The 15,083-nt window shown below is 41.8% G+C and overlaps 1 protein-coding gene across 1 annotated transcript; it reads right to left on the bottom strand.

Annotated features, from left to right (window-relative positions):
- Nucleotides 1-2,075: 2,075 nt before the first annotated feature.
- LOC138952681 (uncharacterized) lies at nt 2,076-8,250 on the bottom strand. Its single transcript, XM_070324379.1, has 3 exons — nt 7,545-8,250; nt 4,556-4,753; nt 2,076-4,210 (listed from the first exon to the last, which is right to left on the bottom strand). Exons 1-3 carry the CDS (start codon nt 7,612-7,614, stop codon nt 4,017-4,019), a joined length of 462 nt encoding a protein of 153 aa, XP_070180480.1. The 5' UTR covers nt 7,615-8,250; the 3' UTR covers nt 2,076-4,016.
- Between the last annotated feature and the right edge of the window lie 6,833 nt (nt 8,251-15,083).

The following is a 15,083-nucleotide window of genomic DNA, read 5'->3' as shown; positions in this document are numbered from 1 at the left end:
GTTCTCTCCGCTTCTGTCCAGCTGTTGCCTTGCCTCTTCAGTTCTGCCTCTGTGTCACGCCTCCAGCTGTTTCTCGGCCTCCCTCTCTTTCTTTTCCCCCTTTTCTCTTTCGTTTCGGAATGGGAATATTTTGCTGGATTCATTTCGGTTTGGGAATGTTTTGCTGACATTCTTTCGGTTTGGGAATATTTGGCTGAATTCATTTCGGTACGGGAATGTTTTGCTGTGTTCATTTCGGTATAGCAACGTTCTTCTGAGTTCGTTTTGGTAGCAGATTAACACATGTGACAATAGTGAAATTGATTGAGATGAGTGGAAAAAGACCCCAAATCTTCCCAGGAAGCAGCCAGGCTGTAGATTTGTGTCATGTTTGTCACGTGTGCTGTGGAAGTACCCCTATCCCATATAAGGTGTGGACAGATCTGAGCTGATAAACATGATCGCTTACAGAAGGGATTGACATGCAGGCCTATACATTTAACTACAAAAGAGGACCCGGCCGAGGCATTGTTTCGTTCTTCTTTTACATTGGTGGTATCATATTTACTCTTCATCCCGGGCCTTTTCCCAAGATTATTTCAATCGTTATATAACTGTTGTGTCACGAAGCAGCCCAGTGGTTTCATTCTGGCGAGTTATTGATTTAAACTTGAGAAAAACAGAGATAATTGTATCATATGTCTTGCGAGATGACGACTGATCGTGTGTGATCAGCATTGATAGCTTCTTTGTCAATACTTTCGTGTTTACCTCCATCCTTACAAAGAAGTCCTATACGTCATCGATGCTTGATTTTTAAAATCATCAGAAGAGAGAGTAGTGATTGAAAACAGAAGCGGGTTATTGACGATAGAGTCGCCTTCTACGAACCAAGTGGCCCGGGATTATTGAGCGCCGGTCCATTCAACAACAGCAACTACGTTCCCACCAAAATCGAATGATCTTCAGTTCCTTCATCTTGCCTGTTTCTGTTCCAAAGCGAGTCGCTCGAATTAATTCAATTATTCCTCTCTCATATGAAACAAGCCTACGTTTTAGAAAATACATTGGCACAAGGCCATTTGAGGTGTAAAGGCAATCATTCATTTTGTGGTAACACTAACAGTCGCATATAAAATACACTGGATGGCCAAATATCGACCACCACAGAGGGTTAGAGAAAGAGTTTCAACTGAAGTAATGATAACCAGTAAGTTCCATTGTCGGGGATGCTGTCGGTCTATAGCCGGTATATATCTAGGGCGTGTTGTTACAACCAAGGCTGGACAGGTCCCAGTGTCCATACATGGGACTCGACATGCTATCATCAGGAATGGCGTCATGGCTACTGTTTTTTCCAGTTCTGTTCCCATCCCACGAACCTGGGAAGGACTTAAAAATCGGAGTAACTTATTTTAAATATACTTGCTTTCAAAAGGTCCTTGTGTTGGTTTTTTGCTCCCGTGTGCATGTTTACGCGACCACACACACCTGTACACACACACACACACACACACACACATACACACACACACACACACACACACACACACACACACACACACACACACACACAGATTTTAAGACATAAGGCAGTAATCAGGCTTAGTACGATTTATGTCAGTCAAAAATTGTTACCTGACACAAGTGAAATGTATTGAGAGTCCCATTTCCATTAAAATGATGTTTAGCTTTCCTCTTTGATTGACTTTACCATACCATGTAAGAACATATACTTAAACTTCTGCTGGTGTGCGAGTGCATTCTAATTTTGTTGATACGGTCTAGAAAAATAGTTCTCACACTTGAGGGATTGAAATTGTGATATTGTTGGAAGAGCTTTTCGTAATATCAGTGTTGACTTAATCGTGGTCGCGATCTTAGATCATAGTCAAAGTTCTGTCTCATAAAGTCTGTCCTATTGATTTTTTTAGTTTTGCTCACACTTATTTCCAACACATTCTGACATTATCTAAGACAAAAATATGAGCAAACTATTAGTGAAGTTGATTTTCTTTTTTTTTTTTTTTTTTTTTTTTTGTGACCTCAGTTGCATGCAAGGCTGCTTCAACCCATCTTTTTTGCCTCTTTCGTGGTTTTTTTTTCTTTCTTTCTTTTTGGGCGGTGAGCATATCCTTCTTCATTGGTCTTTTTTTTTTTTAATGAGATTTTAATTTTGTTTTCTTTTACATTACAGGTTACATTTCTATTAAATTACTTTTTAATTCAACAACAATTTAACTAATGTTTGCGTGTATGTGCATATGTGTGTGTGTGTGTGTGTGCGTGTGTGTGTGTGTGTGTGCTGTTGTTGTTGTTGTTCCCATAATTCTGTTATATAATACATTTTCAGCGGGACAATACATAACAAGTTAATTAATCCAATTACAGTACTAATTTTCAGCACAACATCATACAGCGCATATATAAATAACTTTACATTAACAGCACAATACTACTAGTTATCTATATTCTTATACACAGTTCAATTTTACTAGAGATTTCGAAGTCGAGCTTGGTTCTGAAATAAGATCTTCATGTTAGTTTTTGGATTTCCGTACTTAAACTGGCTTACGCACATTTTCGATATCAATATAAGGTGATTAATTATGAAGGTTTTCTCTCTGGGGATATCACGTGTGAAATACCCAAAAAGAGCCTCTTCGCAGCTTAACTTTATATTTTTGCCTGTATATTTAAATATGTACCCTTGACATTCCTGCCATATGGGTTGCACTGCTCTACACTGCCAAAAAAAGTGCTCGATGAAGTCGGTTTCGTTACAATACTGACAGAGATTTGTTTGACGAATTCCCATCTTATGTAGCAAAATATTGGTGGGATATATATTGTGTAAAATTTTCCAATGCAATAGACGAAGACGGGTTTCTGTCGAGCATTCGTTAGCTAATTTCCAGTGTTTATCTTCTAATGTAATATTTAATTTGTTCGACCAAAATCCAGCTGAGCTTGGCTCCTTTATCTCATAATTTAACATCTTTAGGCGGATTTGGCGTGGAGATAATTGTATAAATGGCATATGATCAAAACGGGCCTGACCCGTATCACGCAATAATAGAGCTTTAATGGCAGTCTGTATTGCATTATATTCAAATAGGCGAGACTGTTTATATCCAGTTCGTTCACATATTTCCTCAAAAGAGTACATGTCGTTATCGTTAAAAACATCTTTAACATCGCATATTTTAGCCTTTATCCAGTCATTCATGTATAGTGTTTGCTTCCTGTACCTTATATTTGTATTATTCCATAAGGTTTGATTGCGTACACTTATCTGCTGTTCATTACTGCTTATTTCTTTGATCTTGTGTTTATTGTTTAGCCAGGTGATAAAAGCTTGTTTCCAGAAATATTGCTTTATGGCACCTAGTCCTTTAAAATTTTCTGCACTCACATTTGAGCGCAGACAGCATAAGCGTTCGCCCAGATTTAAAAATGATGCTAATGGAATCTGTTGCCACTTTGCGTTACTTCCGTCCAGCAGCCTCATAATCCATGAAATTAGAAATGATGTTTGTACATCTTTGACATTAATCATTTTCAGACCTCCAAGATTTGTCTCTTGGCACATTACTTTTCTATTAACTTTTTCATAAGCTCTTTTGTTTGAATATTTTTTCTTCCAGATAAATCGGAATAGAGATGAATTTAGCTTATTGAGGAAGTTTTCTGTGGCACATAGAGATTGCAGTGCGTAGTGAAGTTGATTTTCGGTTGGTGTCGCTTTTGTATGTTTTTAAGCTCTCAGTCGGACGACAGAAAAGTTGAGTGTCTTTTGTTTCGCTGTGATAAGAACAGGAAACACACAACTACCTTTGGACTGAATATTTGCACTAAGACCGGGATTTTTGAACAATTCTCAATGTTCTGTCTGCAGTTTTGCTCTGACATCAGTCCCTGTAGACAGACCCTCTTGCATTAAACAGACCGTACTTTTCAGACAGAACTCTCAAATGAGAGAAAACTCGCAGATGTAGCCCCTTTTTCTATATTCAGTTACATCCTCCCACGGCCTGTCAAGGTTCTGGTGCAGGCTGATGACATTTTGCACCGTTATTCGGTTCATCGTCCTTCCAGTACGGCGCGGTCAGGTCCATGTCCAGCGGCTGACCGTTGAGCCAGATGTAGTCCTGCTCGCCGTTGGGCCATGCAGTGTTCCACCTGTCCATGGGGCGATGGGCCCCCAGGTAATAGTATGCCAGTGGAAAGTCTGGGGACAATAATGTAGGCTGAATAATATAAAACAACAAGGGGGTAGTCGATAGTTTATTTTTAAATTATTTAAGCGACATATTTGTGGTTCTCTCGGTGTTTTTTTAATTTTTATAACGAGACGCCCTTAGTTTATCTCTGTATCTCTTTGTGCGTCTGTCTGTCTCTCTGGTTACAATCCGTGTTATAATGAATGTGTAATTGTTCAAGGAGACAGAACCAGCTATCCCCAACACTTTTTTTTGTCACTAACTGAAGCATTTTATTAGCTTTTGACTAGCTTTCTTGGACCCGATCAAGAAAAGAATCAACAACCCACAAAACATACTTTTTAAAAACTCACCAGGATTGCCCCTCATGACGTCCAGGACGGTGTCTATCTTGTCCTTCGTGTCCAGCACGGCCAGTCTCCCCCCTTCACTGTCACAGGCGTCACGTGCATCTGTCCAGGTCTTGTGCAAAGCGATGTCACCGATGACCTGGAAACAGCTGGACGACTGGACGTGCACCAGGCTATCAAAGGTGGGTACTGGGCACGTTGCTGTGGACAAAAGAAAAAGTGTACACGTTATATTTTAAGATTTTAATAAAACAAAATGCAGGTCCGAACCATCAAGGCATTTCGAGTTATATGTTGTCCGTGTCTGTACTCGGAATCTGTACTCCGTAGGTCAGTCAAGCCTGGAAGAGATACTTGCGATCTGACAACGGTCTGAAATTACACGGTTTTTATTTCGGTTAGTATTCACTCCACCGCAGAGTACCTTACAACCGTATCAGGACAATTCCCCCCCGGACATACCTCCCCTGGACTTTTCCCCCCAGACAATCACCCCCTGGACAACTCCCCCCTAGGACAACCCCCCCCCCCCAGGATAACTCCCCCCGGGTCAATTTCCCCCCTAGACTATACCCCCCTAGGACAACCCCCCCCCCCACACACACCAATACCCCCCCCCCCCCGTCTCCCCTCCCCCCCCCCAAAAAAAATATCAATGTCACAAGTGATTATTATCGTTAACTTTCTTCCCTTTCTGCGGATCATAGAAATCATCAGTGAGCATTCATCAGTATTTTAGAACTCAGATTGCTGCCCTGGGTTTTGTTCATCAGTGAGTATAAATCAGTATTTTAAAGCTCAGAGGTGTTATATAAAAAGGATTATTTTACTTTGACCTTGCTTCAGGATAGTACACAATGGAGTTTAGTTTGACAACAAGAGGTGCTCGCTGCATTTTGTTTGAAAATCATGTCTACGTAAAACAAAAAGACTTAACCAAAGGCAAGGCATCGCACACAACGTGTTTTTCTGAACAACTTTTCTGAAAGCCGCTGTCTGCATCTGCACAAAACACAATACGGACCAGAAGACAAAGAAACAGGTTTTTTTAAACAGAGAGTGAGTGAGTGAGTGAGAGAGTGAGAGAGAGAGAGAGAGAGAGAGAGAGAGAGAGAGAGAGAGAGAGAGAGAGAGAGAGAGAGAGTGAGAGTGAGAGAGAGTTGAAAATTATGTCAATATTTGTGTGCATACTGGGTATCTGTGTATCTAGCATCCCGTGATGCAGAATATTTTCGTGCTCTTATGGTGGTCGAGAGAGAGAGAGAAAGAGAGAGAGAGAGAAAGAGAGAGAGAGAGAGAGAGAGAGAGAGAGAGAGAGAGAGAGAGAGAGAGAGAGAGAGAGAGAGAGAGAGAGAGAGAGAGATTGAGATTGATGAATGTATTGTATATAATCATTGGTTTGATCGTCACAATTCGACTTAAATCAAAGTACACCATGCGTACATAAACAAATGGTTTTTTCGATGACGCAACAAAACAGACACATATTATAGAACTGTGTAGGAATTCATCGTGATTTCTATAACACAGCAAAAAACACTACAAAAAGCATAACAGGAGCACACTTTTCACGCAGGGGAATGCAACTTTCCACAGCCACTGAAAGAAATTTTTTTAGCTCACGTGCGCCTTACTCTTCAAGTGTGATAACAACGATGATTGAAGTAACTATTATGAAATGAATGCCCCGGGGGGTATTGTCCGGGGGGGGGGGGGGGGGATAGACCCGGGGGGATAAGTCCGGGGGGGGGAATTGACCGGGGGGGGGGGGGGGGGGGGAGAAGCAGAGAACCTTCCACGCAATTTCCTACGCAACAGATTTGAGTCTGTTGGCGTTATGGCTGATTGCGATCATTTAAAAACAAGTCGGAGTGCAGAATCGGGACTCAAACGAATTAAAGTTTGTACAAAGAAATAGTACCCCTATTTACACTGATGTAAAAAACCCACACAAAAAAACAACAACCCAATAACAACAACAACAATGTTGTTACGGAGTATTTTCGATTTTATTATTATCATTATTTTACTATGTGTCTAGCGAATGTACCTTTGTCTTCTTTAAGTTACATTCGTCAGTAAGTTTCTACAAAATGACTGTTAAACTGCAATATGTGTATTTACACCAAACCAAGCTAAAGCAGGCCAAACATAATCTATGACAACCATTAGCAATATTACCAATCGACCAGGACAGAGGGAGAAAAATAGAAAGAAATAGAGAGAACGAGAGAGAGAGAGAACGAGAGAGAGAGAGAGAGAGGGAGAGAGAGAGAGAGAGAGAGAGAGAGAGAGAGAGAGAGAGAGAGAGAGAGAGAGAGAGAGAGAGAGGGGGGGGGGGGGGTCATGCTCGCCTCCGCGAAGCACGCGTACGTAGTACCTTCTGAATATATTTTCTTTTATTCTGAGCACAATGTTTGAGTAAACATGACATATCTATATATTTTTGAATTCGGGAGAAGATAAGAAATACAATGCGATTTTGAATGACAACTTTAATGAGCAAACAAATTAACTATGTTTTACGCTTCCAAGCTGAAATGCAATCCCATAGTCCGGGCTTTGTCGAAGATAGCTTGATCAAAATGTCAATCAATTTCGTTGAAAAATGAGGGTGTAACAGTGCCGCCTCAACTTTCACAAAAAAAGCCGGACATGATGTCATCAACGACATCTATCCCAAAATTGAAAAATGTTCTGGGGATATCATACTCAGGAACTCTCGTGCAAATGTTTCCTGAAGATCGGTCCTGTAGTTTTCTCTGAATCGCTCTACCTACCTACACACACACACACACACACACACACACACACACACACACACACACACACACACACACACACACACACCACACACACACACACACACACACACACACACACACACACACAGACTCACATACACCACACGCTTATCTTGATTCCTCGTCTATGTTAAAACATTTAGTCAAAACTTGACTAAAGGTAAAAAGAAGAAGAAAGGAGAGATCACCTCCGTTTAAATAGTAGCGGTAACCATTACTGTTGACGCCATTCACGATGACGTCACGGTGGTATGACATCGTCACTGCGGTTGGCAGGCACGTTTTACTGACGTCATTGAAGAAGAAGCCGTTGCACCCACTCTGACGTTGGCATATGAGACTGCACTCCCCTTTACTGTGCACAGTAGTTGGTGACGTAGATATAACTTGTGTGTCGGGAAGGCGGTCGTCATAGTCTGACAACGCTGTCCACGAAGCGCCTTCAGTAGCAGCTGTTGAACTAAAGCAGAAAAATATAATATAATGAACAATCTTATGTATTTTCAAAAAATCTATTTTGATACAAATTCAAGGAAAATGTCCCAGATTAAACGCTCTCCTACAACAGCAAGTCATTTAGTTATGACCCTGGCCTTGGACATGGCAATTAGGTTTCAATGAGGTCGACAATTCAAAAGTCAAAAACCATTTTCCTCATTTTCTGCAAATACATCCCACCGTCTGCACAGTTTGATACCTTGAATCAGGTTCCCTAAATTTGGGACACTATTCTTGAACATTTTTCATGAGATTGTGAGTTTCAAGTTAGCACAGGTCTAACGGGCGAAATTCACCGTTTTGAGTTTTCATGAGCGGTTGAACCCAGAGTTGGGCTTACGCTTGTCAACGTTATCTTGCACGGCATGTTTCGGGCAAAAATAGGATACTATAAATCAGACCGTTTTGGGGAAGTTTCTGGCAAATTTGGGAAACAATAAACGTTAAGTTTAAAAAAATGATTCAGGAACAACTTTAACACGATTCTTTCATTTTACAACAGACATTGCCTACACGCGACTCTTGTATATCTTACCTCAGAAATTGACTATATGTTAACTCTGATATATATAAGAGTAAACATACTAGGTAAGCTAATTTCTGTCGTGACATATACGAATCTCAGTAAAAGCAAAATTGATTAATGTGTGTACTTACATTGCTTCAAGTTGAAGACCAATGAGAATAACATACAAGAAGACCGTCATACTTTAGAAAAGAAGTAGCTTTTACTTTAAGCGTCTTGTTCTTGAAAGTTTCAACAACAATTCTGGTCAGCTGCGAGAATAAACCGAAATGAAAACCAATCTAAATCTTTGCTTAGCTTCGCTTTCTGTCGTTCAGGTCGTCTCAGTGAAATCGCGCGTAACTTAACGAGAATACACTATGGATAGCAGAAATAAAGGATGGATCGTGACACTTGACTGGTGTACAAAAAATATGGTTATTGATTATACAAGGACGTGTGCAGAACTGCTTTTAAGCATGTATGCGTGGGAAAACAAAGAAGAGAAAAGTCACAGAAGGGGAGAAATGAAATTGTGAAAAGTTGAAAAGTTAGGTCTGAAAATGATATGTATCGACGTAAAGGTACAGTGCGTCTCGTGTAACCCATCAAGTCACCCACAGCAGATGTGTGCTGGCTTTATATGCTTTAAGAGCAACTTTTACTTGGACACATTCCAAAAACGAATAGCGTGGCTGCATAATTAATATAGCAGATTGACACAGGTGGCACTAACTTGACGAATTGTATTCAAATTAGAGGGACACAGTTCCAGCTCTTCCCAGGAAGCAGCCAGGCTGTAGATGGTTGTCATGCTTTTCGTGCGTTTAAGTTGTAGGACTCTTGTCCCATGCACTAGCGTGTACAGATCTAGGGTGATGAGCATGATCGCTTACAGGAGAAGCACTCTGGGCCTACATTTTAACCACAAAAGAGGACCCGAGGCATATTTACGTTCTTCTTCACAATGCGCCAGCAGCAAACTTCTGCCATAATTCTGAAAAATAATAGCACAGATCGTTACGAGCAAATTTCCGGCTGTGAATTGTTGAGCTTGGACAGTTCAAACATCAAGACCATTTCCTCTCAGAACTTTCCCGCTGGGTCTCACTAACACTACGAAAGCCCTGTAACTGGTTACACTGTTGATGCCATATTTTCACCCCTGGCTCAAGGCCAATGTTCTTACAATCGTTAAGGTAATGATGTAACACGGAGCAGTCCAATGGAAGAGTAATGGCGAGTTATTGGTGTGGACAAATCTGTAAGACAAAAGCCAGCAGTCGTTTCTTTTTGCGTGAAGATGACGTTTTTGTTCTTCTTCTGCGTTCGTGGGCTGAAACTCCCACGTACACTCGTGTTTTCGCACGAGTGGAATTTTACGTGTATGACCGTTTTTACCCCGCCATTTAGGCAGCCATACGCCGCTTTCGGAGGAAGCATGCTTCTATAACCCACCGAACTCTGACATGGATTACAGGATCTTTTCCGTGCGCACTTGGTCTTGTGCTTGCGTTTACACACGAAGGGGGATAAGCCACTAGCAGGTCTGCACATAAGTTGACCTGGGAGATCGGAAAAATCTCCACACTTAACCCACCAGGCGTCCGTGGCCGGGATTCGAACCCTCGACCTTCCGATTAAGAGGCCGACGTCTTACCACCCCGCCACAGCGCCCGTCTCGTGAGGATGACCGATCGTGTATTATCATCAATGATACTTTGTTCAATATCATCATGATTATCTCGATCCTTACAAAGCAGCCCTAAACATCAACGATGCTTCATTTTAAAATCTTCGGATGATGGAGTACGGTTGCTCGTCTGCGGGAGGCGATTGAAAACGTGCACGTAATTTTCCGAATTATTGGTGACAGAGTCGCCTTCTCGTCAATACTGATTAAGCGCGGGTCAATTCAACGACAATAACAACGACAGAAAAAAACCACCAACCAACCAACAACAACAACAACAACAACAACAACAACAACAACAACAACAACAACAACAACAACAACAATAACGTTATCCAAAGAAAACCTTGATCTTGAACTCGTTTAAGGTCACCCGTTTCTTGCCTGTTTCTGACCCTAACGAACTGATCGAAGAAATGTGATCCTCTCAAAGGAAATACCTTTCAGAAGATCCATTAGTGCATATCCTGTGTACAGGCGATCATTATTTTTATGGTAGAGGTTAAAACACAGGTCTTTTTGATCGATGCATGTAAACATAGACTGGATGGCCAACTATCGACCATCGCAGATAGTTGGAGAAAAAGTTTCAACTTGTAAGTTCCAAGGTCGGGGATGCTGTCGATCTTTAGCCTGCATTTATCTACAACGTGTTGTTGTTATGGTTGTGTGTTCGCGCAGGCGTGTGTGTGTATGTGTGTGTGTTTGTGTGTGTGTGTGTGTTTTTGAGTGCTGTTTCCCCCATCCCACGTACCCGAGAGGGACTCAATATTTGCTGGGCGGGTCCATGGTTCGGAACTTTGGGAATATTTTACTGAGTTCATTTGACAGATTGATATAAATGTCACTTATACTCTTCAAAAAAAAGTAAAGGACACATTTTTCAAACGCATGCCAAACAGAAATGACAAGGTTGAACTATTTCATTTGGTCTCTATTGTTTTATTGAACAACTGAGAACTGTCCACAGAAAATTTCACTTCAAACACGGCAGCCTAAACAAAGCTGGAAGTTGTTACTATCAGCAACCCCCCTTGTTTCAAATTCCCAACAGCAATGTTTCTTACAACGATGAACTGCAAAATATCCCCCCGACTGCAAGCACCAGTTTGATTGCCCACTACATGGTAGGGAGATGTCCTTCGACGTGAGATGATCGCTTTCCAGACCGTCCCAGAACCCCCATCAAACGATTTTGTTCCAGAACAGCACCATCTGCAAAACGCTCTCTTCGACGCCTCCAGACTCTGATGCGTCCATCAGCAGGATCCAAGAAGAAGCGAGACCCATCTGTAAACAAGAACTGAGCCCACCGATGATGATTACCATATCACACGATGAGTGCACTAGTCTCGGAGGACAGCTCGCAGGTTTGCAGTCCGTATTGTTCTGTGGACTGGACGTCTTGCACAGACGTTAAAGGCGTGAAAGCAGTTTTGAACAGTGTGATCACTTACACAAGTGTTGGTGGAAGGTCGTGGTCGATGCTTGCTGCTGTTTGCAGTAACCATTCTTTGCTGTATGGTCTTCATTTGGAATGACACGATCCTCCATTTTTGAGGTGACTGTTGGCCGACCATAACATTAGCTTTATTTGGGTGGTGACTGTTGGCCGACCATAACATTAGCTTTACTGCGATCTTTCAATTGGTAACAAATGCTTGAAGGTCTGACTTAGTTCGCTGATGTTGGAGTGAGAAACTGCAACACCCAGAGCCATTTTCCTGGCAGCAACAACATCTTGTAGCCACTCAATTTCATTTGCCCTATCCAAGTCGCTCCGTTTTTGTCATGGGGGCAAGTGGCTACATTGCACTGTTTTGGTCAGTGTTTCGTTTTAAAATGACAAGTTGGTGTGCACATTTCATGGCCAGAACTTTGTTGTCGCACGTGCACCATTGTTTGCCCAAGCATGTTTTGCGCCGATTTCATAGGACTTTGAAAAAACGCCTCCTTTCTTGAAAAAAAACCCTCATTTTTTTTCTTGTTTATTAGCATGCCACAGAAACACTGCCTGCCAAAAAATGTTCCTAGATCAAGACTCACTATCCTTTTGTTAATGGTAATATCTCAAGTTGTATTCACATTGTTGAAAACTTGATTTTTGTGTACATTTTAATGAACGGCCCTTTACTGTTTTTGAAGAGTATATAAAACTGATTCAATTTGGGAGAAATAAAATCCAACTCTAGATCTGCCCACGACCAAGCCGAGCTGTATATTTGTGTCATGTTTGCCATGTGCATAAGTTGAAGGACTCTTATCGCATGTAAAAGCGGGGACAGATCTCAGGTGATGAACATGTTCGCTTGCAGGAGAAGGAGTGTAGGCCTACATTTTAACACAGAAGAGGACCCGAGGCATTTTACCTTCACAGATCGTTACGAGCAAATTTACTGTACATCGTGGAGCTGCTACAATGATACAATGATGTATAATGCACAAATCCAGACGCGCTTCTTTTTTCATTTCCTGTCAGATTTCCCCCCTCTTGGGTATTTGGACAGTGAGACTGAAGGGGGGGGGGGGGGGAGGGGAGGGGGTAGCTGTCTTTATTTCACTGCCTATAAATCCCTGATTGTTTATCGTTTGTTATTTGAGAATCAAAAATATAAAAAAGATTACCTGGACGATTTAGAACTGATTGTTTATTCTTCGATCTGTATGAAACTAAAAACCGAAAAGTTGTTCTTTTGATCGAACAACGTCTAACTTTACTGGTGTAACTAACCCTGGGGAATACCTAGCTGTAGCTATTTACTATTGTCATCATTATCACGAGTTTTCATTCACAAGCACCTGGGAAATAAATCTCATGTTCCCCATGCAATAAATCCCCGGTTACCATAGTTGCAGGAAGCAGGTTATACATGGCTAATCAAAAGCAAACCCAATAGAAACGCTCGGGGATTCTTCGGCTCTTTTCATTGGCGTTTCCCCAGACCTAAACAGACGACACGACACTGCTTTGCAAAGTTCCAAAAACGAACTGGCAAACTGGCAAAAGTAAACAAAAAACAAAACTACTTCATGAAAGGTCATAAATTCATCACAAACAAATAAAACCTACCGATATGTTTTGTCTTCTTACAAAGTCATGGAGTGCGTGTATCTGTGTTTCGATACACAGACGTTCGGAGAAACACGAACGTCAAGTTCAAGTCAAACCAATTGACCCCTGACACACAAATTTTGACCCGTGGACAAGACGTTGTAACGATAAACGAAGCGCAAATAAGAAATAATAATAAAAGCAAAGAAAATAGCAACAAGATATGCAAACATCTAACAAAGCCGAGCAAGCAGAATGACAGATCTAATGAAAAACAAAGAGGCACTGAGTCGAAAACAAGATCGCGATTCTTTCCTTCGCTGCACGACGCAAATCTTCTGTGACCTTTGACCCAACGTAGCTTCCACATTCGATCACCAAGCTTAATATTTACAACTGAAATCCGAGGGGGTGGTATACCCAGATGAACCTACAGAACTGTGCATCCTCAAACCTGACATATTCATCCCAACATTTTATGAACTCAAAAACACAGAAAGTTGCTTTCACACGCCAGCTTTGATTGCCAGTGGTTATCAAAACGGAACTCGTGTGGTTATCAAAACGGAACTCGTGTTTCAAAGCATGGCTCCCTGTGTTGATTGTGTACTTATTTTCTCACTACCAAAATGATGACAAAAACGATTTTTGGTGGTTTGTTGTCAGACCAGCTTTTTTGTCGGTCCTCGGATGGGCATATCAAATTTTGTTTCATATATTTATTGACCGCGGCCTTCGGCCTTAGTCAATAAATATGAAACAAAAGACGATATGCTCCCCCTTAAACCGACAAAAAAGCAGGTCTGTCAACAACCCATCAAACATCTTATAATATTCACTTTCCCCGCTTGGCCCTAGAGAATTGTCTACACTCCGCGAAGCTGGCCGCACAGAGCTTAAGCACTGAGTTTTCGGTAAAAAGACTTCGCGAAGTCGACTTCGGGCTCAATTAAGGACCAGCTTTAACTAATGACTGATGTACTAGAGAGTAGGGCAGTAGCACCACACTGGCGAGTTATTGGTTTGAACTGTGCTACAGGGCAAATGCAAGCTGTTGTTATATTTTGTGTCGGATGACTGGTCATGTATGACCTGCAGTGATCCTCTGTGTTCCGAACTTCCGTGGTTACCTCGATCCGCACAACAACGTTAACCAAAGAATCCGTTGATATTGAATTCTTTTTAAGGTTACCCGTACTTGCCCGTTTCTGGCCCAATAAATTATAGGCTTAATGTGTCGCTCGAAGAAATGTGATCCTCTCTCGCCGGAAAGAAGTTTCAGAGGGTCCATTATTAGCACATTTTCCTGTGTAAAGACAATTCTGCATTTTGTGGTTGAGGTTAAAGCACAGATCTGTTTGATAGATGCATATACAAATACACTGGATGGCCATTATCGACCATCGCAGATAGTTAGAGAAAGAGTTTCAACTTTTAAGTTCCAAGGTCAGGGATGTTGTCGGTCTTTAGCCTGCATTTATCTAGAGCGTGCTGTTGTTGCTGTTGTGTGTTCGTGCATGCGCGCGCGCGCGCGCGTGTGTTTGTGTGTGCGTGTGTGTGTGTATGTGTTTGTATGTGCGTGTGTATGTGTTTGTGTGTGCGTGTGTGTGCGTGTGTGCGTGTGTGTGCGTGTGTGTGCGTCTGTGGTTTATTTGTGTGTTGTTCCCGTTCCACGAACCCGAGACGGACTTAATATTTGCTGGGCGGATCTCTGGTTCGGAACTAAGGGAACAGCGTTCATTCAATGTGGGGCGAGTGTAGGAAGGTGATGCAGTAGTCTCCCTTCACAGCAGCTCTGCACTGACAGAGTTGTCTGCCGGGCTTAACGGCTTGATCTTAGGCACACTTGCACATACACACACACACACACACACACACACACACACACACACACACACACACACACACACACACACACACACACACACACACACACACACACACACACAGAGAAAAGGCATTAATCAGGCTTGGTACGG

This window comes from Littorina saxatilis, linkage group LG17 (assembly GCF_037325665.1).
Source record: "Littorina saxatilis isolate snail1 linkage group LG17, US_GU_Lsax_2.0, whole genome shotgun sequence".
NCBI lineage: Eukaryota > Metazoa > Mollusca > Gastropoda > Littorinimorpha > Littorinidae > Littorina > Littorina saxatilis.
This window is presented reverse-complemented; position numbering and strand designations above follow the sequence as displayed.

Bases quoted from the DNA above. Each gene is read 5' to 3' on its own strand.
- LOC138952681 (XM_070324379.1), bottom strand. From the start codon at position 7,614: ATGTCATACCACCGTGACGTCATCGTGAATGGCGTCAACAGTAATGGT. The intron at 4,754-7,544 runs GTGATCTCTCCT...TTTTGTCCACAG, and splicing joins CCGCTACTATTTAAACGGAG to CAACGTGCCCAGTACCCACC. The intron at 4,211-4,555 runs GTGAGTTTTTAA...TATTGTCCCCAG, and splicing joins CGTCATGAGGGGCAATCCTG to ACTTTCCACTGGCATACTAT.